Source organism: Manacus candei, unplaced genomic scaffold (assembly GCF_025592945.1).
Source record: "Manacus candei isolate 608988 ecotype Guabito, Panama unplaced genomic scaffold, ASM2559294v1 h1tg000094l, whole genome shotgun sequence".
NCBI classification, from domain to species: Eukaryota; Metazoa; Chordata; class Aves; order Passeriformes; family Pipridae; genus Manacus; species Manacus candei.
This window is the reverse complement of record NW_026138142.1, coordinates 5,200,052-5,224,303: the sequence shown is the minus strand read 5'-3', so window position 1 is coordinate 5,224,303 and position 24,252 is coordinate 5,200,052. Positions and strand designations below refer to the sequence as shown.

The 24,252-nt window shown below is 45.8% G+C and overlaps 1 protein-coding gene and 1 long non-coding RNA gene across 3 annotated transcripts in view; one reads left to right on the top strand and one right to left on the bottom strand.

The window, feature by feature from the left end:
* OBSCN (obscurin, cytoskeletal calmodulin and titin-interacting RhoGEF) overlaps positions 1 to 24,252 on the top strand; it is a 185,497-nt gene that overhangs the window by 26,248 nt on the left and 134,997 nt on the right. For both annotated transcript variants that reach the window (XM_051768316.1, XM_051768317.1), the window contains exons 8-19: positions 1,252 to 1,524; positions 4,223 to 4,498; positions 5,804 to 6,079; positions 11,118 to 11,393; positions 15,014 to 15,165; positions 16,511 to 16,628; positions 17,729 to 18,004; positions 19,105 to 19,380; positions 20,528 to 20,803; positions 21,505 to 21,780; positions 22,864 to 23,130; positions 23,895 to 24,164. In XM_051768316.1, coding sequence (XP_051624276.1) covers positions 1,252 to 1,524; positions 4,223 to 4,498; positions 5,804 to 6,079; positions 11,118 to 11,393; positions 15,014 to 15,165; positions 16,511 to 16,628; positions 17,729 to 18,004; positions 19,105 to 19,380; positions 20,528 to 20,803; positions 21,505 to 21,780; positions 22,864 to 23,130; positions 23,895 to 24,164 — 3,012 coding nt within the window. The remainder of the gene's footprint in view (positions 1 to 1,251; positions 1,525 to 4,222; positions 4,499 to 5,803; positions 6,080 to 11,117; positions 11,394 to 15,013; positions 15,166 to 16,510; positions 16,629 to 17,728; positions 18,005 to 19,104; positions 19,381 to 20,527; positions 20,804 to 21,504; positions 21,781 to 22,863; positions 23,131 to 23,894; positions 24,165 to 24,252) is intronic.
* LOC127461107 (uncharacterized) lies at positions 16,404 to 19,401 on the bottom strand. The gene is made up of 3 exons (XR_007899970.1): positions 19,361 to 19,401; positions 17,868 to 17,984; positions 16,404 to 16,491 (listed from the first exon to the last, which is right to left on the bottom strand). It is a non-coding gene; the product is annotated as an uncharacterized LOC127461107 (long non-coding RNA).

Here is a 24,252-nt window from a genome sequence, read left to right as displayed (position 1 = left end):
TTTTCCGAGGAAGGGAAAGGTGCATGAATGGACCCATCTCTCCCCCTCCTCGCCCCCCTCAAAATTTTAACCTGTGGACTGAGTACTGGCACTTCTGGTGAAGGAGGAGAGGTCTCAGCAGTGTTTGGTCCCTGCAGATTTCATGGGTGTTTGGGTAGAGGAAGGACTGGGATGTTTTCTCTCTGAAGGGAAAGCTCCGCTCTTATGAGCTGCTGGAGAAACGAGTTGGAAACAGAGGCCCCAAGAAAAAAGCAATAAAACAAAACAGTTTTTTTCCCCAGTTCAAATGCTTCTTTGCCTGTAGATATTGCTTTTAACAAGCAGACTTGGCAAACCCCAGACAAACAGGACTGGTGGGGACCTGGGGAGGCCAAATGCAGGTTCCTGTCCCTGCCAGAAGCTGTTGACTGAACTGAGTGCCTTGAGGACCAGAGCTAGAGAGAACCCTGATTGCACAGGCTTCCCCCCCCTTTCCCCTCTCTTTCCCCCCCTTTTGCCTCTTTTCCCCTACCCAGAAAACACTTACCTAACCAAGGCTTTCATTTTAGTAGCTTTGACTGCACAGTCCCAAAAAAGTGACTCAGTTGTGTGAGTTCTTTTAAAATAATATGTTAAAAAGATGTTTGAAAATTAAACCCATTATCCAAAGTAAGATGGAACTGTGGTTTCAGGGTCACATTTTTAGCTTGGATATCGGTGGGGTTTTGAATCTTTTGCTTTGAGGCAATTGGTGACTCAATTATTTCACTACATGTTAATACAATGCCAGAATTATTGTTTATTTTCTATGCTCCAGTTAATTTCCAGGAATAAATTTCATTTCAGTCCTATGACATATCTAGATATATTTTTAATTTAATGTAATTTATTTTGTCTAGACTACATTTTAACCTCTTCTAGAGCTGATTTATTTGCCAGGTGGTTACAGTGCAATGAATAACTTTCATGGCTTTCCCTCCAGTTTCTTTTATTTCTCTCCTTACCTCTCAGATATTACCTTTAAGCCCTAATGCCTGGGGCTTCCTCTCCTCCTGTGTTGGATATGTGCTCTGGTTTTTTTGGACACATGATAATCAGGAATATGATTGGAAATTTGGCTGCTCCTGCATTGGAATCTAGCAATTAGATCCATAATTAAACATGCAGTTTGGACTTAAGATAAATGAATACCTAATGCAGATGTAAATGTTCTTATTTATTGGTGTGCACACAATTCTTTGTCAGAGCTCTGTGTCTGTTATTTTGTTTCAGCACTTGCAAACTTCATAAACAAAGAGAAAAGTGGAGGACTTGTCAAGGCCATCACTGGGAAACAGGCTGAATTTGTTTCTGAGACCTCCGAGGCCAATGTCATGGTGAAGTGGTACAAAGATGGGAAAGAAATCACAGCCAGCAAGAAATTCACCCTGGAGGATAAAGGAAAGCTGCACAAGCTCGTGGCTTCGGCTGTGACAAAGGAAGATGAAGGAACTTACACGTGCAAAATTGGAGATGACAGCCTTGTTTTTGATTTAAAAGTCTCAGGTAGGTTCGTGATGCACGTGTGGGATCGGAGTCTGTGTGAGGAATTCAAAGTTTTGGTCATTTTACTTGTCCTTCCTTGTAAATTGATGGATTTTTGGGGTCAAGGCTGCACATGCCACTGTTTTCAGAGGCTCTGACTCTTGTTGTGGTCCTTATGCAGATCCACAGTAATATAAAAATGATGTGATATTTTAAAGTCAACACAAGCCTTAAGTAGGGCTGGAGTCACAACTCCCCTGGCTCAGCAGCTGGGAGTCTTTATTCTTTTAGCTCAGCACGAGCCTCACCTTAGGTCCACCTCAGACAGGAGATCCAAAATCTTACTGTGTCCTCCTTTGACAAGTTGAACTCCTGCTTTTGAGAGGGAAGCATCCCCTGCTGCTCCCAGAGGACACTGTGATCTCCCTGTGGCACTGTGAGTGAAGCTGTTAGTCCGTGTCACGTGCCCATGGCAGAAAGCACGTGGTTGTCAGGTCAGGCCCAGAAGAGAAATGCTTGTCACCACTGCATTCCAGAGCAGGATGGAGCCAGGGTATGAAATGACACAGGAATTCATCCGTGAAATTCGATGTCTGTGAAATCCAGCTTGAATCAGTTTGCGTAGCCTGGTGGGAACCTTTCTTCTAAAAGTGGTTTTCTGGCTTATTATGCCTGGAGCCTAATTTTTAACCTGGTCCTAAGTGAAGTGAAAGCTTCTCGTGGCATGTCTGCATTGCAAGCACAATGAAATTTAAGAGAAGCATGAACTGAGTACTTGTGACCTGTAGCAGCACATCCAGGTGATGCTAAAAACTCAGCAAAGCCAGTTAATTTAGGACAGCACTTGTCTTGAGGGATTGCTGCAGGATTTACTGAGCCAGAGGGATTGCTTCCAGTTCACAGTTGGTGTTTGCTCAGGTATTGATTCTGCATCTCACTCCAGTTCTTTTTGGCTGAGGATCCAACATGATGGAAATTCACTCAGAGTGTAATTCCCAGTTCCTGACTTTACCCACTGATAAAGTGACCTAAAGGAGCCAACCAGGCTCTGCTAAAGGCAATTTGTATAAACTGATTTATGCTGTCTGATTAGAGCATCCTAAGGTGGATTTAAAGAATGTTCTGGAGCTGCCTCAGTCTGAACATCAGGTACAGAGGAAGCCTGCAGGATTACCTGAACTGGGTACCTAAGTTTTGATGATTATGGTGAATCTCAGGCAAAGAAAATTGGGATCACCTCAGTCATAGAATCCCAGAATGGTTTGGGTTGGAAGGGACCTTAAAGGTCATCTTGTTCCAACCCTCCGGCCATGGGCAGGGACACCTTCCACTAGCCCAGGTTGCTCCAAGCCCCATCCAACCTGGCCTTGGACACTTCCAGGGATGGGGCAGCCACAGCTTCTCTGGGCAACCTGTGCCAGGGCCTCCCCACCCTCACAGGGAAGAATTTCTGCCTAACATCTAACCTAAATCTACCCTCTTTCAGTTTAAATCTAAACCTGCCCCCTGTCAGTCTGAAGCCATCATCCCTTGCCTTGATAATTACGATTTTCAGTGAAATACTTGCCTGGCATGGCAATTGTCCTTGGGATACTCAGTGACTGAAGGCAACAGTTGCTGCTAAAAGAAATGCAATACTGAGCTAAGGTTGGCTCGAACTGGCAGCCCTCAGCTTGCTCTTGAGGCAAGAGCTGCCCTGGTGGAATGAAGGGTATGAAATCCCTGACATGCCCATCAAATATTCCTTGTTATCTTAGGGACGGGGTGTGTAGAATAGGTTTGCTCACATTTCACATCAAGATGCTGTCTCCACTTTGTTGCCTTCTCTTTTACTTTTACAGATACACTTGAGACAAACCTGAGCTGCTAAAAATGATGTGTTTTTGCTGCCTTTGTGACACGTGTTCTCTGTGGGTGTGTTTGCACAGCTCATACCTGTGCCAGCAGCAGGGTTTGAGCTGAGGCATCAATGCAGGAACCTCAACTACTTGAGCTGTGTGGGCAGTTCTGAGTTCTCTGCTGGGAACATCAATTCCCACAAAAACATATGAGATTCTTGACTTCTCTATTCATAAAATCATAGAATGGTTCGGGTTGGAAGGGACTTTAAAGATTATCTCGTTCCAACCCCTCTGCTGTGGGCAGGGACACATTCCATTAAACCAGGTTGCTCAGAGCTCCATCCTAAATGAAGGTGGAGAATATTTTATCAACTAAATTATTCCATATATACCCTGGTCTGGGGAAGAATTAATCCAGGGGGCTGATATTGTGATCAGGGAGGTGGAATGGTCTCAGAAACATTTAAAAAAGTCTGCTCATCACTTCTAACTAGATTTTCTGAGACTTTTTAAATCTCAAGTGTTTTTAAGTCTTTTCAAGTCTTTCCAAAGCTGTTTCTGTATTCAGGCATCAATATATCCCTAAGACTTTGCTTAAAATCAGAAACAAGGGGTGGTGAATAAAGTGCTAGCAGCTGGAGGGCATCTGAAACTTGATTTAAAAGATCCATGAGGATGTAGGGGAGATGAATGGGATTGCAGTGTAGCAGAGAGCAATTATCTGAAGATCAGAGAATGAGTTTGCACCATCTGTTAGGGAGTCAGGCACCAACATTCGTGTGTGTGATGATGAAATAATGATCAGTGATTACCGTGTCCTCCCTTTTTGCTGATAAACCTGAACCAAGGCATGAACTGCTTTCCATTTTTTGCTCCAGACGAAGCTGTTACTTTTGTCAACAAGCCCAAGACGACTCCAGAAGTATCAGTCAGTCCTTCTGAAACCCTGGAGCTGGTGTGTGAGGTGTCAGCTGCCAGTGGAGCTGTGGTGTGGAAGAGGGATCACACCGAGGTGAAGCAGGACCAGAGGACAGCAGTGGTGTCCCAGGGGACACAACGGAAGCTCATCGTCAAGAAGGTGACACAGCAAGACCAAGGGAGCTACACCTGCGAGGTGAAGGATGACAGAATAACATTCCAAGTCAAAGTCAGAGGTGAGGAAACGCTGGAAATGCCAAAGATAAGGGAATGTTCCATTCTGAGTCAGATCTTGGGTTCAGAGGATCATCTCATGGGTCTCTCTGGGGTGAAATATCTCAGCCAGAGGGCCGATTTTTCAGCCAGATTTAATGACAATACGCACAGTTCTGCATCCATGACCAGTTGTGATCACAAAGAAATGATGGGCAGGGATGGAAATTCCTTCTCTCACAATTAGCTCTGCAGAAAAACTCCCACAGAGGCACAGTGTGAGGCCATAGCAGAGGTGCAGGGATAAGTGAAAGGGAAGGGGGGAGGTGCTTGAAGAGCTCTGATTAGATCACATCCCTGGAAGTGTTCAAAGCCAGGTTGGGTGGGGCTTGGAGCAACCTGGTTGCTTCCACACCTAGCAAGGTGGAAGGTGTCCTTGCCCATGGCAGGGGGGTTGGAATGAGGTGAACTTTAAAGTCCCTTCCAACCTGAACCATTTTGTGATTAGATGGAGAATGACTGAATCTGAATGACCCAAATAGGCAGAAAAAGAGCAACGGTGCCTGGATATGAGGATACAAGGGCTATTCACTGGAATCTTGGAGAGACATAGGAAGAGAAAAAGAGGGAGAAGGTTTCAGGCAGTGCCTGATGGTGCTCTAAGATCCAGGTTCAAATTTGTGCTAAAACTGTGAGGTTTTAACACTACACCAGAATTCCCATAAAATTCCTATAACTATTCACCTCTTAGCAAAATACAGGTGAAGGTGCTTTCTTGTACTAATGGACCATTATGGAGATGGGGAAGGGCCTTGAGGGGCTGTGTGAGGACACTGAGGGCACTTGGTGTGTCCAGGTGGAGAAGAGGAGACTGAGGGGAGACCTCAGTGCAGTTCCAATGTCCTGGGGAGGGGCAGAGAAGGGGAAGGGACTGAGTTCTGCCCTGTGGGGGCCAGGGACAGCACCCAGGGAATGGCTGGAGCTGTGTCAGGGCAGGGTCAGGTTGGATCTCAGGCTAAGATTCTACCCCCAGAGGGTGGTTGGGCACTGCCCAGGCTCCCCAGGGCAGTGGGCACAGCCCCAAGGCTGCCAGAGCTCCAGGAGGGTTTGGATGATCCTCTGGGACACAAGGAGGGACTCCTGGGGATGTTCCTGTGCAGGGCTGAGGGTTGGACTGGATGATCTTTGTGGGTCCCTTCCAACTCAGCACAGTCTGTAATTCTGTGATACCTGTAAGAGACAAGTGTAGTGGAAGAGGAGGAACTTGAATAAGCTCTGGAGAAGACGACTGCAAAAAGCTGTGTGTGACTGCTGTGGTTTTCTGACAGAGCCAGAAGTTGTGTTTACAAACAAGGACAAAGTGAAGAAAGAGGTGACAGCTGCACTGTCAGAAGATGCCACGCTGAGCTGTGAGGTGGCCCAGGACAAGACTGAGGTGAAGTGGTACAAGGATGGGAAGCTGATCACCTCCAGCAAGAAGTTCAAGGTGGAATCCGAGGGCAAATCTCGTCGTCTGGTGGTGGGTCAGGTGGAGAAGAAGGATGCTGGGGAGTACAGCTGCGAGGCTGCTGGCCAGAAACTCACCTTCAAGATCCATGTCACAGGTGGGAGACGTATTTTGTTTTTTTATTTAATTGGATTTTCTTTGAATCTGAGTGAAGAACTGGGCAGATCAAGAGTTTACCTGTAGGTACCGGTAGTTCTGGGCTCCTTAGTACAAGAATGACAAGGAGCTACTGGAGAGGGTCCAGTGTGGGGCACAAAGATGATGAGGGGTCTGGAGCATCTCTCCTATGAGGAGAGACTGCGGGAGCTGGGCCTGGTTGGTCTGGAGAAGAGAGGACTGAGAGGGGATCTCATTAATGCAGATAAATATCCCCAAGGTGGGTGCCAAGAGGATGGTGCCAGTCTTTTTGGTGGTGCCCAGCAACAGGAGGAGGAGCAATGGCCATTAACTAAAACACAGGAAGTTTCACTTCTACTTGAGGAAGAAATTCTTTGCACTGAGAGGGGCAGAGCACTGGAACAGCTCCCCAGGGGAGAGTGTGGAGTTTCCTTCCCTGAGGACATTCCAAACCCACCTGGACATGTTCCTGTGTCACCTGCTCTAGGTGACACTGCCTTGGCAAGGGGGTTGGATTGGATGGTCTCCAGAGATCCCTTCCAACCCTAAGGATTCTGTGATTCTTTGATGCTGTATCCTGATATCAGCTCCTCAGCTCCCTGTGTGTGTCCTCAGGCTGAGATGAAGTGAAGAGACTTTTCATCAGCAGGCACTGTGTTAAAGGACCTCTTCCAATCTGATCATCATTGCTGGTATTTCTCCTCCTGTTATGGATATTTTTCTATGAAAGCCACTCTTTCCTCTTTTATTGCAAGTGAGAGGACAAGAGCAAATGGCTTTAAGTTGCTCCAGGGGAGGTTTAGATTGGATATTAGGGAAAAATACTTCACCAAAAGGGTTGTCAGGTATTGGCACAGGCTGCCCAGGGCAGTGGTGGGGTCACCACCCCTGGAGGGATTTAAAAGCCCTGTAGATGTGGCCCTTGGGGACATGGTGTAGTGATGGACCTGCCAGCACAGTGTTAATGGTTGGATTTGATGATCTTCCATGCCTAAATGATTCTAGGATTTCTCTGGTTTCAGTATATTTTGCAAGAGGTCTGGTAAATTTTATCTCAGGCTCTAGTTAGCCATGGAATCAGCACCATTCTGAGTGATTATTTCTGAATTGGATGATAAGAAAGAGTTTGATTTTTTTTTTTAAATTTTTATTTAATATTAATAACACTCCACTGTCTTTACAGCCAAATCCCTCTTTGTTAACACTACAATTCTAGTCTCAGAGATGATCAGAACAGTGAATCTATTTTTCTCCTCTGCTTTCTTACAGCACCAAACCCCCTGGGACCACAGTCTGGCAGGGGTTTGGCATTTTATCAGCTGTGTAGAAGAGGAACTGTGTTGGGAGTCTGTTGACTCCACCCTCTGTGGGGTACCCAGGGTGTGGACTGGGGCACTTTGGCTCTTTGCCACGAATTCTGTAGCTCATCCTTTTCCCTGAGAGAGCTGCCAGTTTCAGTGAAGCATGAGCTACAGTAAGGATAGAATTGAGAGGCACCTTCCAGAGAAAATTCAGCATGAACAGTGATGGAAAGATCATCAAAGAAATCTAGAATGGTTTGGGTTGGAAGGAACCCTAAAGATAACCTAGTTCCAACCCCCCCTGCCATGGGTAGGGACACCTTCCACTATCCCAGGGTTGCTCCAAACCCTGTCCAATGTAGCCTTGAACAATTCCAGGGATGGGGCAGCCACAGCTTCTCTGGGCAAAATTGTTATAAACCAAGTACATGATCAGCTGTTTAAACTGGTTCATAAATTCCTGCAGAGGTACAGATAGAAAACACAGAAATTTAGTGCTTTTCCACTGGAATTTCTGTCTCTGAGGGCTGTTCTTAGCTGTCTGCCTCAGAACCCAGAGGTTTTCAGCCCCCTCAGACCGGATGACTTCCCGGCGGCGCAGGGTAACACAACACCCTCCCCCTGTGCTGTAAGGGGAGAGATTGCCTGGCTACCGTTGCTGTATTCCTCATGGGAACAACTGTAACATGACATCCCGGTCCAGCACTGGCTGGAAAACGATCCAGTGTGAAAGTCAGGAGGGATTATGAGTACTCTGGGTGGTTGGATCTTTTGCGGCAGAAACCCGTCTCTTACTCCGTTATCTCGAAGTCCGGCGGCTTTCTGGGTCTTAATTTATCCCGTTACCCTTGCACTTGGAAAGCTTTTCAGAGGGTTCCTGTACCTCAGGGCTCCACTGGGAGCACAAAGCCTGCCCTGTTTAAGGGCAGGTTGAAGGTTAGACCCTCAGTGTTGAGTTTTGGGATGCAGCTGTGGCTTTTTTGCATTGATATAAAAAGAAAGGGGTACTGCACACCTTGGGACTGGGTTGGACATGTAGAAAAAGAGCTGATTCTGAAATCTTATTATTTCAAGATTCGTGGTATGTATAGAAATCCATATTTTAAAATGGAGAAAGCTCCATGTGATGAAAATGGTTTTCCTCAGTTCCACTGAAACTTCCCTAACCAGTTTCGGCTGAGGTTGGAAATGTCATCTGAATAAACTTGCTTAGGTTTAAAATAAATTTATAAGGCAAATTACCATTTTAGTCCCATTTCCTAATCACTATAAAAATGGTTTATATTGAAGCTCAGGAGTGAAGAGGACAAGTGAGATGGAGCAGGAATGTTCCTTCCCTGCTAAGTTGACACTTTAAACACAGCACCCATGGACACAGACTGGTCTGTAACTCATTTAGTGCACCCTGCACATTCCAAATCCAAGTTGTAAATGGACATTAAATCTTTATAATTTTTGAACCAGTTTTGAATGCAAGCCCTGGTGTGTGGTTGAGCTCTTTTAGATACCAAAATGCTGCTGCCACGTGCCTTTGAGGAGTTTTGCATCACTCAGCATAGGCCACGTGCCTTCTAAATGGCAATGACACCTCCTTACACCCCTGCCCCAGCCAACATCAACAGAGGAGCTCAAGTTTAAAGCCTATAAGCCGGATTCCTGCTCTGGTTTGCTCCCAGCAGGATATCTCTCTTTCCATGGGCTGTAAAATGTTCATAGCAAGGCTGTGATGTGGCTCCAGGACGGTGGGTAGCGACACAGTCAGCAGTGTAGGATCTTGACCTGAGCTTACCCCTTCTCCTCACCCTCCCAGGCAGCTGCTGCCACTCAGAACACAGACATGATGAGATGGGATGAAGAGGAGAAAGTCAGCAAGGAGGAGTAAAGGATGGCCCTGGGAGGCTGCTGAGAGTGAGGAAGGGAGGGACACAGGTTATGGAAGGGGCTCACCATGACTGCCAGGGAGAACCACGAGCCTTTAAGGTCACAGAATCACTGAGGCTGGGAAAGACCTCCAAGGTCATCAAGTCCTACCTGTGACCAATCCCCACCTTGTCCCCCAGCCCAGAGCACTGAGTGCCACGTCCAGCCCTTCCTTGGACACCTCCAGGGGTGGTGACTCCCCCACTGCCCTGGGCAGCCCCTTCCAGTGCCTGACCACCCTTTCCAGGAAGAAATTCTCCCTAATATCCAATCTCAACCTCCACTGGCACAGCTTGAGGCCATTTCATCTCATCCTGTTGATAATTACTTGGGAGCAGAGTCCGACCCCCCCCCAGCTTCCCCCTCCTGTCAGGGGGTTGCAGAGCCAGAAGGTCCCCCCTGAGCCTTCTTTTCTCCAGGCTGAGTCCCCCCAGCTCCCTCAACCCCTCCTGGCACTCCAGCCCCTTCCCCAGCTCCGTTCCCTTCCCTGGACACGCTCCAGCCCCTCAACACTTTTCTTTCTCAATGTCACCTTCACCAGATGACCCAAACACCTCAGTCTGGGTGGATGCATTATTTTCAATGTTTGCACTGCAGCTGGAATGCACTGGGAAACCCACCCACTTGCTAATCCAGCATTTCCTGTGGAGCTGGTGCTTCTGTTCAGTACAATCATGGACTTCAGTGCTCCAGTAAAAACCTGGGAACCCAAACAGTCATAGGCTGCCTTTGCTGTGTGATGTCCATCAAGTGGGCCCACCAGAAATACGTTACCCTTCTTGTGCAGTTATGTCTTGTGGAAAATCAGTGGAGAAAAAATGTAGCAGCTTATTTATTTAGGGTCTATTTCTCCTTCCACATCTCAAATGTACATTAATATAAAAGCTAAAGGTGTGACCACATCAGTTTTTGGTTAAAGGAGAACCAGGCAAAACAATCATTAATTAATAAAAGATTCAATTTCTCAGTCAGTGCTACTTAGTAAGGTGACACTTGAATTTTATCAATGCATATACCTAATTAACTGGTAAATACACAAGATATTCTTCTGATGCCAACTGGACTTGTTGAGATGGAAATTTGAAGTGGTGCCATGGAAGAAAGTGATTTTAAACCCTTGATTCTTGTATCTTTTGTTGAGTATTAAAACAAGATTCCCTATGGCCTGTTTGCTGAAAAATCAGAGATTTTTTTTTTTTTTTTAGGAAATAAAAGTATACTTCAACTTTTGTAGGCCAGTTTTATATGCTATGTAGGTCAAGTATTTTTCCATATTGAGAACTGTGTGTTTGTAATTTCTTTGGGATTGGGTTACACGATATTTTCTGAACACCCAGTCTTAATCTAAAATACCTGTTAAAATCCTGTAAGTAATGTGATAGTGGAGGTGACAACTTGTAGTTGTGCTGTATTTGGCTTGTTCCAAACGTGGAGAGTAGGAATATCATAAAGACACAATGGAGGAATTTTATCTTTGTCTTCATTACAAGGAATTTGAAAATGAGGTGGTTGAGCTGTTCATGAAGATGAGTCAGAGAGGTATAACTGCATGGACTGTTTTTTGAGGGGTTTATGTGATAAAAAGAACTGCAAAGCTATGTTACTTACCAGAAATTATTATAGAATTAAAGAATTATTTAAGTGGGAAAAGTCCTTTCAGATCATCATGTCCCGTGGTTAACCCAGCGCTGCCAAGCCCAAGTTCCTGCAGAGCACCTACACCAAATACATGTAATATCTTCTTGCCACAAGTTATTTACATCTTATGTGTATTTTAAAATTGTTTCCCTATTTCAGAGGCAGAAGATGCCTTTGTCCACAAGGAGAAGGTGCAGAAAGAGGTGAAAGCTGTGCTATCAGAAGATGCCACGCTGAGCTGCGAGGTGGCCCAGGACAAGACTGAGGTGAAGTGGTACAAGGATGGGAAGCTGATCACCTCCAGCAAGAAGTTCAAGGTGGAGTCTGAGGGCAAATCTCGCCGTCTGGTGGTGGGTCAGGTGGAGAAGAAGGATGCTGGGGAGTACACCTGCGAGGCTGCTGGCCAGAAACTCACCTTCAAGATCCATGTTGCAGGTGAGGGATTGCCTTATTACACCTTTTATTTTTGCTGTAGCTGTGAGGTTTCCTAGTGACATAGGTTAACTTTAAGCCTTGCTCTGTATGGGTCTGCAGCAGAACTTAAGTGGTTATTCTTAAAGATCAGTATTAAGGGCATGTGTTTGGATGCTTTGGGAAAAAGCCCATTTAGGCTGAGTAGTCTTTTCCCTGATTTTGACCAGGAAGGGTGATAAGGAAAAAGGACATGACAACAAGACAAGCATAACACAATCCTTCCACTCTTTAAGGGTCTGTAGTTGCATTCTTAGAATTTGTAGTTTCTGTCTCTTCTGGGACAGAGCTTTTCTGTCGCATCTGTACAAGAGATGTGGCTTTGCTGAGTTTTGCCAACATGACTTCATGTGGAATTGCACCACACAGAGAGGTTCAAGTGTCAGTTCAGATCAATATTCAGAAGTCTCTGTGTGCTGATGAATCATCAGTGCACCCATTTCTGTCCTTGCTGCCAGTTATTTTTGTGGAAAAAAATCACGCAGTACTTCCTTTCTCATCTTCCTTTCTTCTGTCCTGCTTGACAGTGCTTCATGGGAACAATAACTAAATTTGTTGTAGATGTTTCTTTTCTGACTGTGGACCACGAGAGAACCTCAAAGAAGCATTCAATTAAAGGCACATCGATTAAAAGCACATCCCAGGGATGTGGGGCAACACAATTGGATTTGGTGCAAAGATTTGTCCTTTTTCTCGTGAGATTCGCCCAACCCAGGAATCTAACCATGTCTTTTTAGAAGTGTTGGCATTTTCCCAGCCTGGTGGCCTGGTCACACCACTGAACCTTTTATTTTGGACCTAGCTGTGAGTGATTTTAAGTATCTTCCACGCCGGAGGTGGTTTGGGGCTGGCCTGCTCCCAGGTATCCCATGATGTTACAGCACTGGGACTCATGTGACTGCCAGCTGTGGGCCTTGCTGAGGAACAAACTATTGGGTTTCACTCTGCTTGCTCTGCCACGTCTGCATTCTGTGATATACATTGCTGGGGGATGACCCTGCAAGGAAACTGGAGACAAATCTGCCTCGTTATCCCTCGTGCCAGAAAAACTGTGGTAATATTTATTCCATGGCTCAGTTATGTGACCTTTTTTTTTTTTCCCCTCTAGCTCTATGCAGGTTGTAGGAACAGTACAGGGTAAGACTGAGGTTGCCATTTTATTTCAAGCAAGAAATGCATTTGATAGAAGAAACTCTTAAAAAAGTTGCAGTGGTTTATAAATCGAACTGTGAAAGGCAGAAATTAGCAAAGGATCTTCTCACAGTGTTTGAAGGAAAAGCTCTTTGTTCCAGTATATGTGACTGCTGCCCAAGCCCATTGCTGTTGAGGAGAGGCCGTTTCTCAGATTTAGCAAATGGGTAAATATCAGAAAGTAGAGAAGAAAAGGCCCTCTCTTGCCACTGAGAGATTTGCTGGTCACTGTAGAGGCAGAAATGATGGGATTCATCTAGGTCCTCCTTCAAGACTGCTAAGGAAGTATGCTGTGGAACTAGAAATAGAAAATGGATCTTCTGATCCATTCTGATCTCTTGCTTTAACCCCAAATAATCTTTGTTATCCCCTTGTTGCTGGCTGAAGATGCAGCTGAGCAGAAATACCAACATGAGTTTGTGTAAAATACAAATTACCCTGAGGGAAATTCAAGCAACTGAAAACTCTCACTGAAGAGAATTACCTGGGATGGAGCACAAATGTGAGCCTAGGAGTCCCTCACTCAGCCTCCTGCTGTGTGATAGAATCCCAGAATGGTTTGGGTTGGAAGGGACCTTCAAGATCATCTCATTCCTTCCACTGGACCAGGTTGCTCCAAACCTCATCCAACCTGGCCTTGAACACTTCCAGGGATGGGAAGTGTAATGTCCATTGCTTATAATGAAGGGGAAACTATATGCCTAGAGAGGGTTAGAGCCAAAATGAAGAAATCAGCCTGTAGGACAGCACTTTTCAGGAGCACTGGCTTGTTCTCTTCAGAAGTGTCACAGGAAGTGCTCTGAAATTTGTAACCCACACTTTTTGCACCACTGTCAATTCCTAACCCCAGAGACACAACTTTCCAACAGAGTTCTCCTTTTTTCATTCCTTATTTGTGTTCTGTCTTTTAAAGGATTTATATATACAGGGGATTATATATATTTTTTGCTGGCCTCAGTAATCCTCTCTTTTCTGTTCTTCTGCTGGGTAAGATATAAATTCTGAGCATTTTAGTGGGGAGGTAGCAAGTTCCACACTGAGTGTTGAATAAATTGTTGTTCTGTTCTTCATTAATCAGTTCTCATAATTCATGCAAGTTTGGTAGTTCCAAAGAAGTTTATTACAGAGATTTTTTTTTTATTCCTCTATTTACTGTATCATCTTAGGATCCCTACCTCCAACGTTCTTTCTCATGTCCAGCTTCTTAAATTATGCCCTTGGAACTTATCAAAACCAAGCCTAAAATCAAATTACTGTTCTTAATTCAGTGTCTGATTGGAGTATCTGGCAGTCATTCCATCTGGAAATCCAAGATGCTCCTGGCACAGCTCCTCTGGAGGAGACCAAGATGATTAGGGGGCTGGAACACATGTCATATGAGGAGAGGCTGAGAGAACTGGATTTTTTCAGCCTAGAGATGAGAAGAGAAAGCAAAAGGGAGCTTTAATTACTGCCTGCATCTGTTTAATAAGAGGATATGGAGTCCACAGCTCTGTCTTCTCAAAGATCCGGGGTGATGGGAGGAGAGATAAAATATACAAGTTGGAACTTGTGTGGGAGGTTCTGAAAAGATATTAGGAAAAATTTGCACCATGAGGGTGGCCAAGCTCTGGAACAGGAGCCTTGAGGTTGTGGGGTCTCCATTGCTGGAGATACTCAGGACTCAGTGGGACATGACTGTGCAGAGCTTGGTGTAATTTCATCTGCTCTGAGAGGGGAAGTGAGACTGGGTGGCCTCCAGAGATCACTCCTAACCTGAATTACTTTATGACTGTGATTTTGCACCATTAGTAGCATGTGCTCTGTAGAATATGTCTGGGAAGTGACGCTGTTCCATAAGGATACAGCTCTATATAAATGTCTGTGAAGGTACTCCACCTGTTATGCATTTATTTCATGTTGTTATTAATTTTTCCCTAAATATCACTTGGGTCCAGCCATGAGGTCTGCACTGGCAAATGAAGGATCCTGCCTGGAGTTTGTCCTGTTTACTGTGACTGTGCAGCCCAGACTTCCCTTCAAGTGAACAAAACACACCCTGCTTTCCCAGGAGAGCCCATCCTGCTTGGCCTGCAGAGAGGGACCCTCCAGAGGGCCTGCAGGAAGGCTGGTACCAGCCTTAAGAGCAGGCATGGAAGTTCTTCTTGCTGCCCAAATGAGCAGCAGCTGGAAAATGTGATGCCTGGAAGTAAATTGTTCCTGCCATTGCTTTGTTGACCATTTGCTTGACTCTGACTCTTTCAGCTTTTTTTCATTCCACAGCTAATTTATTTAAGCTGTGATGCACCAGGAGGTGTCTCACCAGAACCCCAACACCACGTGATCTTGGAGGTGAAGCTTCCATTTTCATGGGCTTTTTCCTACTTTTTTTTTCCTGCTTTCCAATCTTGCAGATGACGTGTTTGAACACAGAGACAAAGTGCAAAGGGAGGTGAAAGCTGTGCTATCAGAAGATGCCACTCTGAGCTGCGAGGTGGCCCAGGACAAGACTGAGGTGAAGTGGTACAAGGATGGGAAGCTGATCACCTCCAGCAAGAAGTTCAAGGTGGAGTCCGAGGGCAAATCTCGTCGACTGGTGGTGGGTCAGGTGGAGAAGAAAGATGCTGGGGAGTACAGCTGCGAGGCTGCTGGCCAGAAACTCACCTTCAAGATCCATGTCACAGGTGAGGGAATGTGCTTCATCCCTGTTTTAACCTAAAAAAATTGCAGGAGAGGAAAGTTATGTGGCTTGGCAAACTCCATCTCAACAGGCAGCGACTGTGGTGTTGGTTTACTCATGAAACCATCTTTGTGCTATTATGTCTGTCTCCCTTCTTTTGAAACTAAAAATGCAGTAGATTTCTGTAGTCCAAACTCTGGTTAGGCTGAAGATCATCAGGGAATTTCCCTGGGAATCTGGTGAAAATGCACTGATAGCAAACTGGGAATCCAGTAGTGGCAGGAGAAATTAAAAGGCGCAGCAAATCTGAGCGCAGGCATTATCTCGTGGAAGCTCCTTTCTGAAATAAACTTCATTATAGAGGAAACCTTTTTATTATGAATGGAAATACTACAGCTGTTGTCAGAAGCAGTAGATGAGAAAACCAGATATCACCATGATATCAACAAGAAAAAGTTTTAACCTTGGCATCCCTCGGTTGGATCTCAAGGAATTTAAAGCAAATTGGAGGGTTCATACATTAAATTTCTTTTTGATTATGACATGGTGCAGTGCAAAGGAAATTCCATGGGAGCTGGCTAATCTTCATTCACTACAGAAACACAGTTCTGGGATGGCACATGTCTAAAACATTTGGAAAATAAAGATACAGACGCAAAACAGGCTTACAGAGTTTGTTTCCCAAAGTTATCTTTGCTTTTTGCTGCAATTGCGGCTCTTGGCAAAACTGAATTTAAGTCAGCAAACTGATTTCTTATAGACCTCGTCCACCTATCCTGTGTGCTGCTGGATTTTGGGATATGTGAACTTCTTTTCTGCAGATTTTGGAGAACGACAGTGGTGGAAATAAAAACAACTTTGGGACCATGTCTTGGACTACCAGTAAAAGAGTCCTTCACCAGCATTTGATGTAGTTCAAATGTTAGCACTTCAGTTGATGCTGTTGGGAGGGAACGTGAATGGGAAATCCATTTCAGCACCACACTCCAAAGGCTGGTGTGTGCATTTGGGAAGAGATCTGTATATGAGAGAGCTTAATTTTCAGAATCTGCCCTTGTACCCTTTAACTGCAGAGGTAGAAGATGCTTTCATCAGAAAGGACAAAGTGAAGAAAGAGGTGAAAGCTGTGCTATCAGAAGATGCCACACTGAGCTGCGAGGTGGCCCAGGACAAGACTGAGGTGAAGTGGTACAAGGATGGGAAGCTGATCACCTCCAGTAAGAAGTTCAAGGTGGAGTCCGAGGGCAAATCTCGTCGTCTGGTGGTGGGTCAGGTGGAGAAGAAGGATGCTGGGGAGTACAGCTGTGAGGCTGCTGGCCAGAAACTCACCTTCAAGATTGATGTCACAGGTGCGAGAAGACTCTTCAGCCCCACCATTCCTATTTCTAGAATATTTAGAAAAATCAATATTATTTTTTAAAACATTTTCGTGTTACGCTTCAAATTTTTGGCCGATGTCGTTGGAATGGCCCAGCTCTGATGTAGAAATGGGGCAAAAAGTTAAAAATACAGTTACCTTCATATATTCTATGTCAAAGCTTAGAAATCCTTAAAACAGGGGTCCTTGGAAGCTGCACATCACTGCAGGAAAAGTAGATTGTACCTCTTCTTCCTCACACACTGGTGCAATGACAATAAACCTGCACCACAGCCTGTTCTCAGTGCAGGGTCATGGGGGAGAGTGGTTGGGTGTGTGCACTGTTTTATTTCCCTTGGAAGGGCTCGTTTCAGCCTGAAGGGACAATATGGCAGCAGGGCTTGATACATATGAAGCCTCTAAGGTGTCAGGTAAAAGGCAAACTGGGGAAAGAAGATGTCTTGGAGACTCAATCCAGACACATCTCCCTGCTGGGGCTGTAGAGAGGTAGAATGGATTCAGCTTTACAACTCCCTCAAAACTTCCTGAAGCACTTCTGAGTGGTATGACACATGTGTCTTGTGGAGAACAAGAGGATTTCACCTACTGGATGTAAGATGAGCTGAGGTTTTTCCTCAAGGTTGCGCTGAGAAGTAATAACACTGTCCTGGACATGTCAGTCCTGGTCTAGCACCTTTCTCTCTTAACAAAATGATCTAAGCAGCAGCAGAAGCAGCTACTGAGAACCAAAGAAATCAATTATACGGGGCTATGGTGCAGCACAGGACAGCTCCTTCCTCCAAAAATTTGTTACTTTGCACTCAACTTCAACTCAAATGTGTCCTGCCTTGGCTGGACCCTGCCATGCAATGCTTCTGTGAACCTTTCAGAGGATCTTCTGGATTTCAGAAAACCAAAACAGACTAAAACCACATAAAATCCCCACCACAAAATGGCTTGTGTGTTCTTCCAGTAGTTTTAGATGTGCATTGTCAAGTCAGGGGTTGTTTTCCAGGGCTGCCTGTAAGCCACGACAAGGGGACTGGGCAACAGCTTATTTTGGAGAAACTCTGAACTTCTCTCTCTTTTCAGAGCCAGAAGTTGTGTTTACAAACAAGGACAAAGTGAAGAAAGAGGTGAAAGCTGTGCTATCAGAAGATGTCACGCTGAGCTGCGAGGTGGCCCAGGACAAGACTGAGGTGAAGTGGTACAAGGATGGGAAGCTGATCACCTCCAGCAAGAAGTTCAAGGTGGAGTCCGAGGGCAAATCTCGCCGTCTGGTGGTGGGTCAGGTGGAGAAGAAGGATGCTGGGGAGTACAGCTGCGAGGCTGCTGGCCAGAAACTCACCTTCAAGATTGATGTCACAGGTGCGAGAAGACTCTTCAGCCCCACCATTCCTATTTCTAGAATATTTAGAAAAATCAGTATTATCTTTTAAAACATTTTCGTGTTACGCTTCAAATTTTTGGCCGACGTCGTTGGAATGGCCCAGCTCTGATGTAGAAATGGGGCAAAAAGTTAAAAATACAGTTACCTTTATATATTCTATGTCAAAGCTTAGAAATCCTTAAAACAGGGGTCCTTGGAAGCTGCACATCATTGCAGGAAAAGTAGATTGTACCTCTTCTTCCTCACACACTGGTGCAATGACAATAAACCTGCACCACAGCTTGTTCTCAGTGCAGGGTCATGGTGGAGAGTGGTTGGGTGTGTGCACTGTTTTATTTCCCTTGGAAGGGCTCGTTTCAGCCTGAAGGGACAATATGGCAGCAGGGCTTGATACATATGAAGCCTCTAAGGTGTCAGGTAAAAGGCAAACTGGGGAAAGAAGGTGTCTTGGAGTCTCGATCCAGACACATCTCCCTGCTGGGGCTGTAGAGAGGTAGAATGGATTCAGCTTTACAACTCCCTCAAAACTTCCTGAAGCACTTCCGAGTGGTATGACACATGTGTCTTGTGGAGAACAAGAGGATTTCACCTACTGGATGTAAGATGAGCTGAGGTTTTTCCTCAAGGTTGCGCTGAGAAGTAATAACACTGTCCTGGACATGTCAGTCCTGGTCTAGCACCTTTCTCTCTTAACAAAATGATCTAAGCAGCAGCAGAAGCAGCTACTGAGAACCAAAGAAATCAATTATACGGGGCTATGGTGCAGCACAGGACAGCTCCTTCCTCTAAAAATTTGTTACTTTGCACTCAACTTCAACTCAAATGTGTCCTGCCTTGGCTGGACCCTGCCATGCAATGCTTCTGTGAACCTTTCAGAGGATCTTCTGGATTTCAGAAAACCAAAACAGACTAAAACCACATAAAATCCCCACCACAAAATGGCTTGTGTGTTCTTCCAGTAGTTTTAGATGTGCATTGTCAAGTCAGGGGTTGTTTTCCAGGGTTACCTGTAAGCCACGACAAGGGGACTGGGCAACAGCTTATTTTGGAGAAACTCTGAACTTCTCTCTCTTTTCAGAGCCAGAAGTTGTGTTTACAAACAAGGACAAAGTGAAGAAAGAGGTGAAAGCTGTGCTATCAGAAGATGTCACGCTGAGCTGCGAGGTGGCCCAGGACAAGACTGAGGTGAAGTGGTACAAGGATGGGAAGCTGATCACCTCCAGCAAGAAGTTCAAGGTGGAGTCCGAGGGCAAATCTCGCCGTCTGGTGGTGGGTCAGGTGGAGCAGAAGGATGCTGGGGAGTACAGCTGCGAGGCTGCTGGCCAGAAACTCACCTTCAGGATCGATGTCACAGGTAAGAAATACCTTTCTGGATGACAGGAGAGGACAATAAAGCAATACCTGTGATATCTGTTCCACCCTGACTCGGTTGCTGTGCTCTGGGTTTTGTTGCAGCCCGTAGGGTTCACCTGATGTTCTGCACCTTATTGCCTGGATTTGTAGAAATGGGAATATTTGGCTTTAGATGGCACAAAGACCTATCTCATTTTTAATTGGGCTGCATAATAATAGTTGCAGATATAAATATAATGATCAACATATTATTTAACGTAATATTCAGCATATATTCATGAACCTGCATGCCTGGGATCCCAGAGAGCAATTCTTTGTGCATTGACCCCCTTGAAAGGAGAGAACCATTCAAAAATCCTCTTTTTATTAGACTTCCAATCCCATTTCTGAAAACTGAGAGGCTGGAATAGATTTTTCCATTTGAATATTCAGCATCAGCACGTCTCAAGATGGGTTGAAAACAGAATTTTTCTGGTGAATTTGGGTGGTTGTGTGCTTCAGATTTCAGACTTTTGAGATGCCTTACTAATTCTGCCAGGTGACAAATGCCCCTTTACTGTGAAAGATTCCAAGAAATTGGTCTTTTGGAACAGGATTCACTAGGTGCCCAAACTGCTTTAAGCATGTGATGTTAAAGGATGTTTTGATGTTGCAACAACCTTGGGGACCTTGCCAACCATGATCCTGACCCCCCTGAGCCCTGGAGAGAGATCATATTTCCTTTGTCTCTTTTTGACAGTCACGTTTCTGGCAATGGAAGAGGCCATGAAGAGTCTGTTCCAGAAGCCCAGAGTTATTTATTGTGTCCTAGATCTCAAGTAAAAGGAATTTGGGAGGTTTTGATGATATGAAGGACAGGTGTTTTTGGGAATGTTTGAATTAAATATTTTTTTTCATGGTGACTTGCAACCACAGGGTTGATATCAAGGATGTTTTGGTCCTTTCCATTCCTAGGCTCTTAATCCCCAATTTCCACATGGCAGCTCAGTCCCACAGAAGGGTTGATGTTGCCTAGTGACAGCAGTTGGGTTTGGCAAGTGACAACCCAAATATTTTCCAGACCTACCTACAGAAGTCTGTAAGATCAACCTCATTTTTGTCCCTCAATCAATAAATAATCAATTATTTCCTTCTTTTTCTGTGCCCAGAGCCCAAACCTGCATTTATTAACCAGGAAAAGGTCCAGAAGGAGGTGAAGGCTGTGCTGACAGAAAGTGCCTCCCTCGTGTGCGAGGTGGCACAGGATGCAACCGAAGTGAAATGGTTCAAGGACGGAAAACTTCTGGTTTCCTCCAGAAAATTCAAAATAGAGACCGTGGGCAAAACCCGGCGCCTGGTTATAGAGCAGCTGGAGAAGAAGGATGCTGGGGAATACATCTGTGAGGCTGCTGGCCAGAAGATGACATTCAAACTGGAACCAACTGGTGGGTACTCCCTTTGTGGTGTTAAGCACCAACCTGTGAGGAAAACTGGGTATTCCCTACCCAGCAGCTGTGGTGCAGCCACCACCTCCCCTGGAGCAACGTCAGTGAACCCCCAGGGCACATTAGTTTTCAATCTAGCAGTGCAGAGGGGGGAAATCTGGACTTTTTATTTTTTTTTTTGGCGTGTGCCCCAAAAACGCCAAGTTTTGTGGCAAAGTGTTGTACAAGATAGAGAAGAGGCCAAGAGTAAGGTGCTGGAATCACAGAACGGTTTGGGTTGGAAAGAACCTCAAGGATCATTTTAGTTCCAACCCTCCTGCCAGTGGAGCAAATAGAAAACAGGCCATAAATTCAGGCTTAGCATATTAAAATCCTAAAGATGTGAGAGAGATGGATTATAGAGGTTATTGGACTTCTTAGAAAGAAGCTTGTTGTGGGCAGCAGATAAAATACATATGTTTGCTTTTCCTTTCTTTGCTTCTCCTCTAAGCAGAAGCTCTGAGTTACCTGAGAGATCATTTTGTTTCTTCCCACTCAGCAGAAGATGATACCAGCCACAAATCTTCACCCATATTCCCTGGATTATTTGCAGGCTGTGGATGAGCTGGCGTTGAGTCAGGAAGAGAGAGCAATAGAATATTGCTGCGTTAAGGATTCGATTATCTAAGTTCTTAATTTTCCTGTTTCGATGTCTTTCCTAGAACCAGAGGCTAAATTTGAAAAGAAAGTTGTCCAGAAAGAGCCCCTCATTGTTCAAGAACATGAGAGTATCACCCTGACAACCTCAGTGACACCTGAAACTGCTGCAGTGAAGTGGCTCAAGGACGGGACAGAAATCAAGGCGAGCAAGAAATGTGTGATCAAGAGTGAGGGGGCGTCCAGGACCCTGGTGGTGAACCTGGCTGAGAGCACAGACACTGCTGTCTACACCTGCCAGACCAAGAATGACAAGCAGGAGTTCAAAGTGCAGGTGAAAGGTGAGCAGAGAGCAGAGCACAGGTCGTGCCCCGACCTAACAGTGACACTTCTCTCATGGTGGGATGGAGGTGAAACCCAAACTATCCCTAAAGCTGTTCCAACCTCAAGGCTTGTTGCACCCTCTGTGGATGCCCCAGCATGGGCCAGCAAGGATCTCCTGCTTCAAAATACCCACTTTTTGTCCTTTGCTGGCCTGTTGGGGACAAGGAAGCTTTTCTTGATGTCTACTCCCCTTCTCTTTCTGTCTCCTCTTAACCCTGGGACGTGACAGAGACTCAGCTCTTCCCCTCTGTGCTCACAGGAAAAGCTGGTGAGGCTGTAGAGGGATGTTGTGTGAGGAAAAAATTGGTGATTTAGTCACAGAGGGAAACAGGACCTGAACTGAATCCTCCTCAATTCATGGGATGGAGCACCTGGGATGTTGTTCTCTACTCAAGGCTGTAAATTGGCAAGCAGGATGAAGTAGAGCTGGTCCACAGATGGAGATGAGAGGAGTGATGTTCCAGAGCACAGTCCTGCTCCTCTCTCTTCAGACACTTCCCCTTGGAGATGTCTGGAGCTGAGATGCACTCCCTCAACTCCCTGAGGAGCCATTGCAGAGGGGAGGTTGCTGATGGGTCATGATGCTTCCAACCTCTTGAAATGTCTCTTTGGGATGAGAGAAATCACACCCTGGATTTCTCCAACACCACTGGCTGTGTCTGCAGTGACAGAAGAGGCAAAGGTGGCTGGGGCTTATGTATCCATACAGATTTTAGCATTTAGTCAGGAAAAGCAGGGTCTGCTGTAAAAACACCACATGGTCTCATTAGGTAACAGAAAGAAAAGAAGGCAATAGTCAACCATGTTTGAAGACATTGCTCTTGCTTTACAGAACAATGGTGATATGAAAATACCACGTCAGAGGAATCTCACTGAATTCCCACTTTTCCTGATTTGTTTCTGTCTTTGATCCCCAAGTATTTTCTAGGGCAAGTTCGTCTGTTTGATTGTTCGTTTCCAAAGTTGTCCAGAACCAGTCACTTCAAACAAAGTTTCATATATTTTCCTTTCTCAACACTCTCCCTTCTTCTGGGCCCCAGAAATCCCGGTGAAGTTCACCAAGAAGCTGGAAGCTGTCAAGGCTGAGATTGGGGGCAGTGTCTCCCTGAGCTGTGAGCTGAGCCACCCCCGGGGGAAGGTGACCTGGCGCAGGAACGGAGTCGAGATCAAGCCTGGCAAACGTTTCCAGGTTCACGAGGAGGGGGTCAAACGGACCCTGACGATAACAGAGATCCGGGCTGAGGATGAGGGGGAGTATTCCTGTGAATCCAGAGACGACAAGAGCAGCGTTGCCATCACCCCCAAAGGTACGTGTCTAGTGGTGACAGTGTTGGAGGGACCCTTGGGTTCTGTCCTCAGCCATTACAGCTCTGCAAAGCTGAGTTTGTTCGTGTGTCTGTGTTGTCTCATGTGCTGAGAGCAAAGTACAAACCTCCCTTTTCCTCTCAGTGTCACTGGAACCTCTGTTTGTGGAAAACATAATGATTTTGAGACCTGTGGAGCTCGGGTCTCTTAATATTGACCTTGACGTTGCATTTGAGGCTGGAATTCAGTATTCCAAATCTAAGATGGGTTTCCCCCCCCCCCCCTCTTTGTTTGCCTCTGGCTTCTGGCCTCTTTATGTACAAAACTTACTCAGACATGAGAAACATCCAGTGATGACCCATTGTTGTGAGCACTCACAGTGAGTAATGAAGGTGACCAGTGGCAGAACCCGAGGGGAGTGGCCTGGAGCTGTGTCAGGGTAGAGTTAGGTTGGATATTAGGAAAAGGTTCTTCCCCCAGAGGGTGGTTGGGCACTGAACAGGCTCCCCAGGGCAGTGGGCACAGCACCAAGGCTGCCAGAGCTCCAGGAGCTTCTGGATGATCTTCTGGGGCACGAGATGTGACTCTTGGGGTCAGTCCTGTGCAAGGCCAGGAGTTGGACTGGGTGCTCCTTGTGGGTTCCTTCCAAACCAGCATGTTCTGTGAAATAGTAATGATTCCAATAAAATCAAAGGTTTTGGCTCTTTGAAGGTGCTCATGCCACGCCTGAAAGACATGCTCTAAGTGTTTTATTCCTATCCATCAGCTCCCAGAGTGGTGAAATTCGTCACCAGCCTCAACAGCGTGGTGTCTGAGGAAGGAAAAGAGGCCGTGTTCAAGTGCACCGTCTCTCCCAGCGACGCCGTGGTCACTTGGCTCAGGAACGGCGTCAAGATTGAAGCCAGCAAGAAGTATGTGATCTCCCAGAAGGACACCAACCACAGCCTCACCATCACTGACCTGACACTGGAAGATGCAGCTGAAATCTGCGCCAGTGCTGAGGGTGTGGAGAGCACAGCCAACCTCAGAGTCCGAGGTGAGAGGTGGTAATGCCCCTTTTTACAGGCTGCCCTGCCCACGGGGTTGGAACTAGATGATCCTTCCCAACCCAAACCATGCTATGA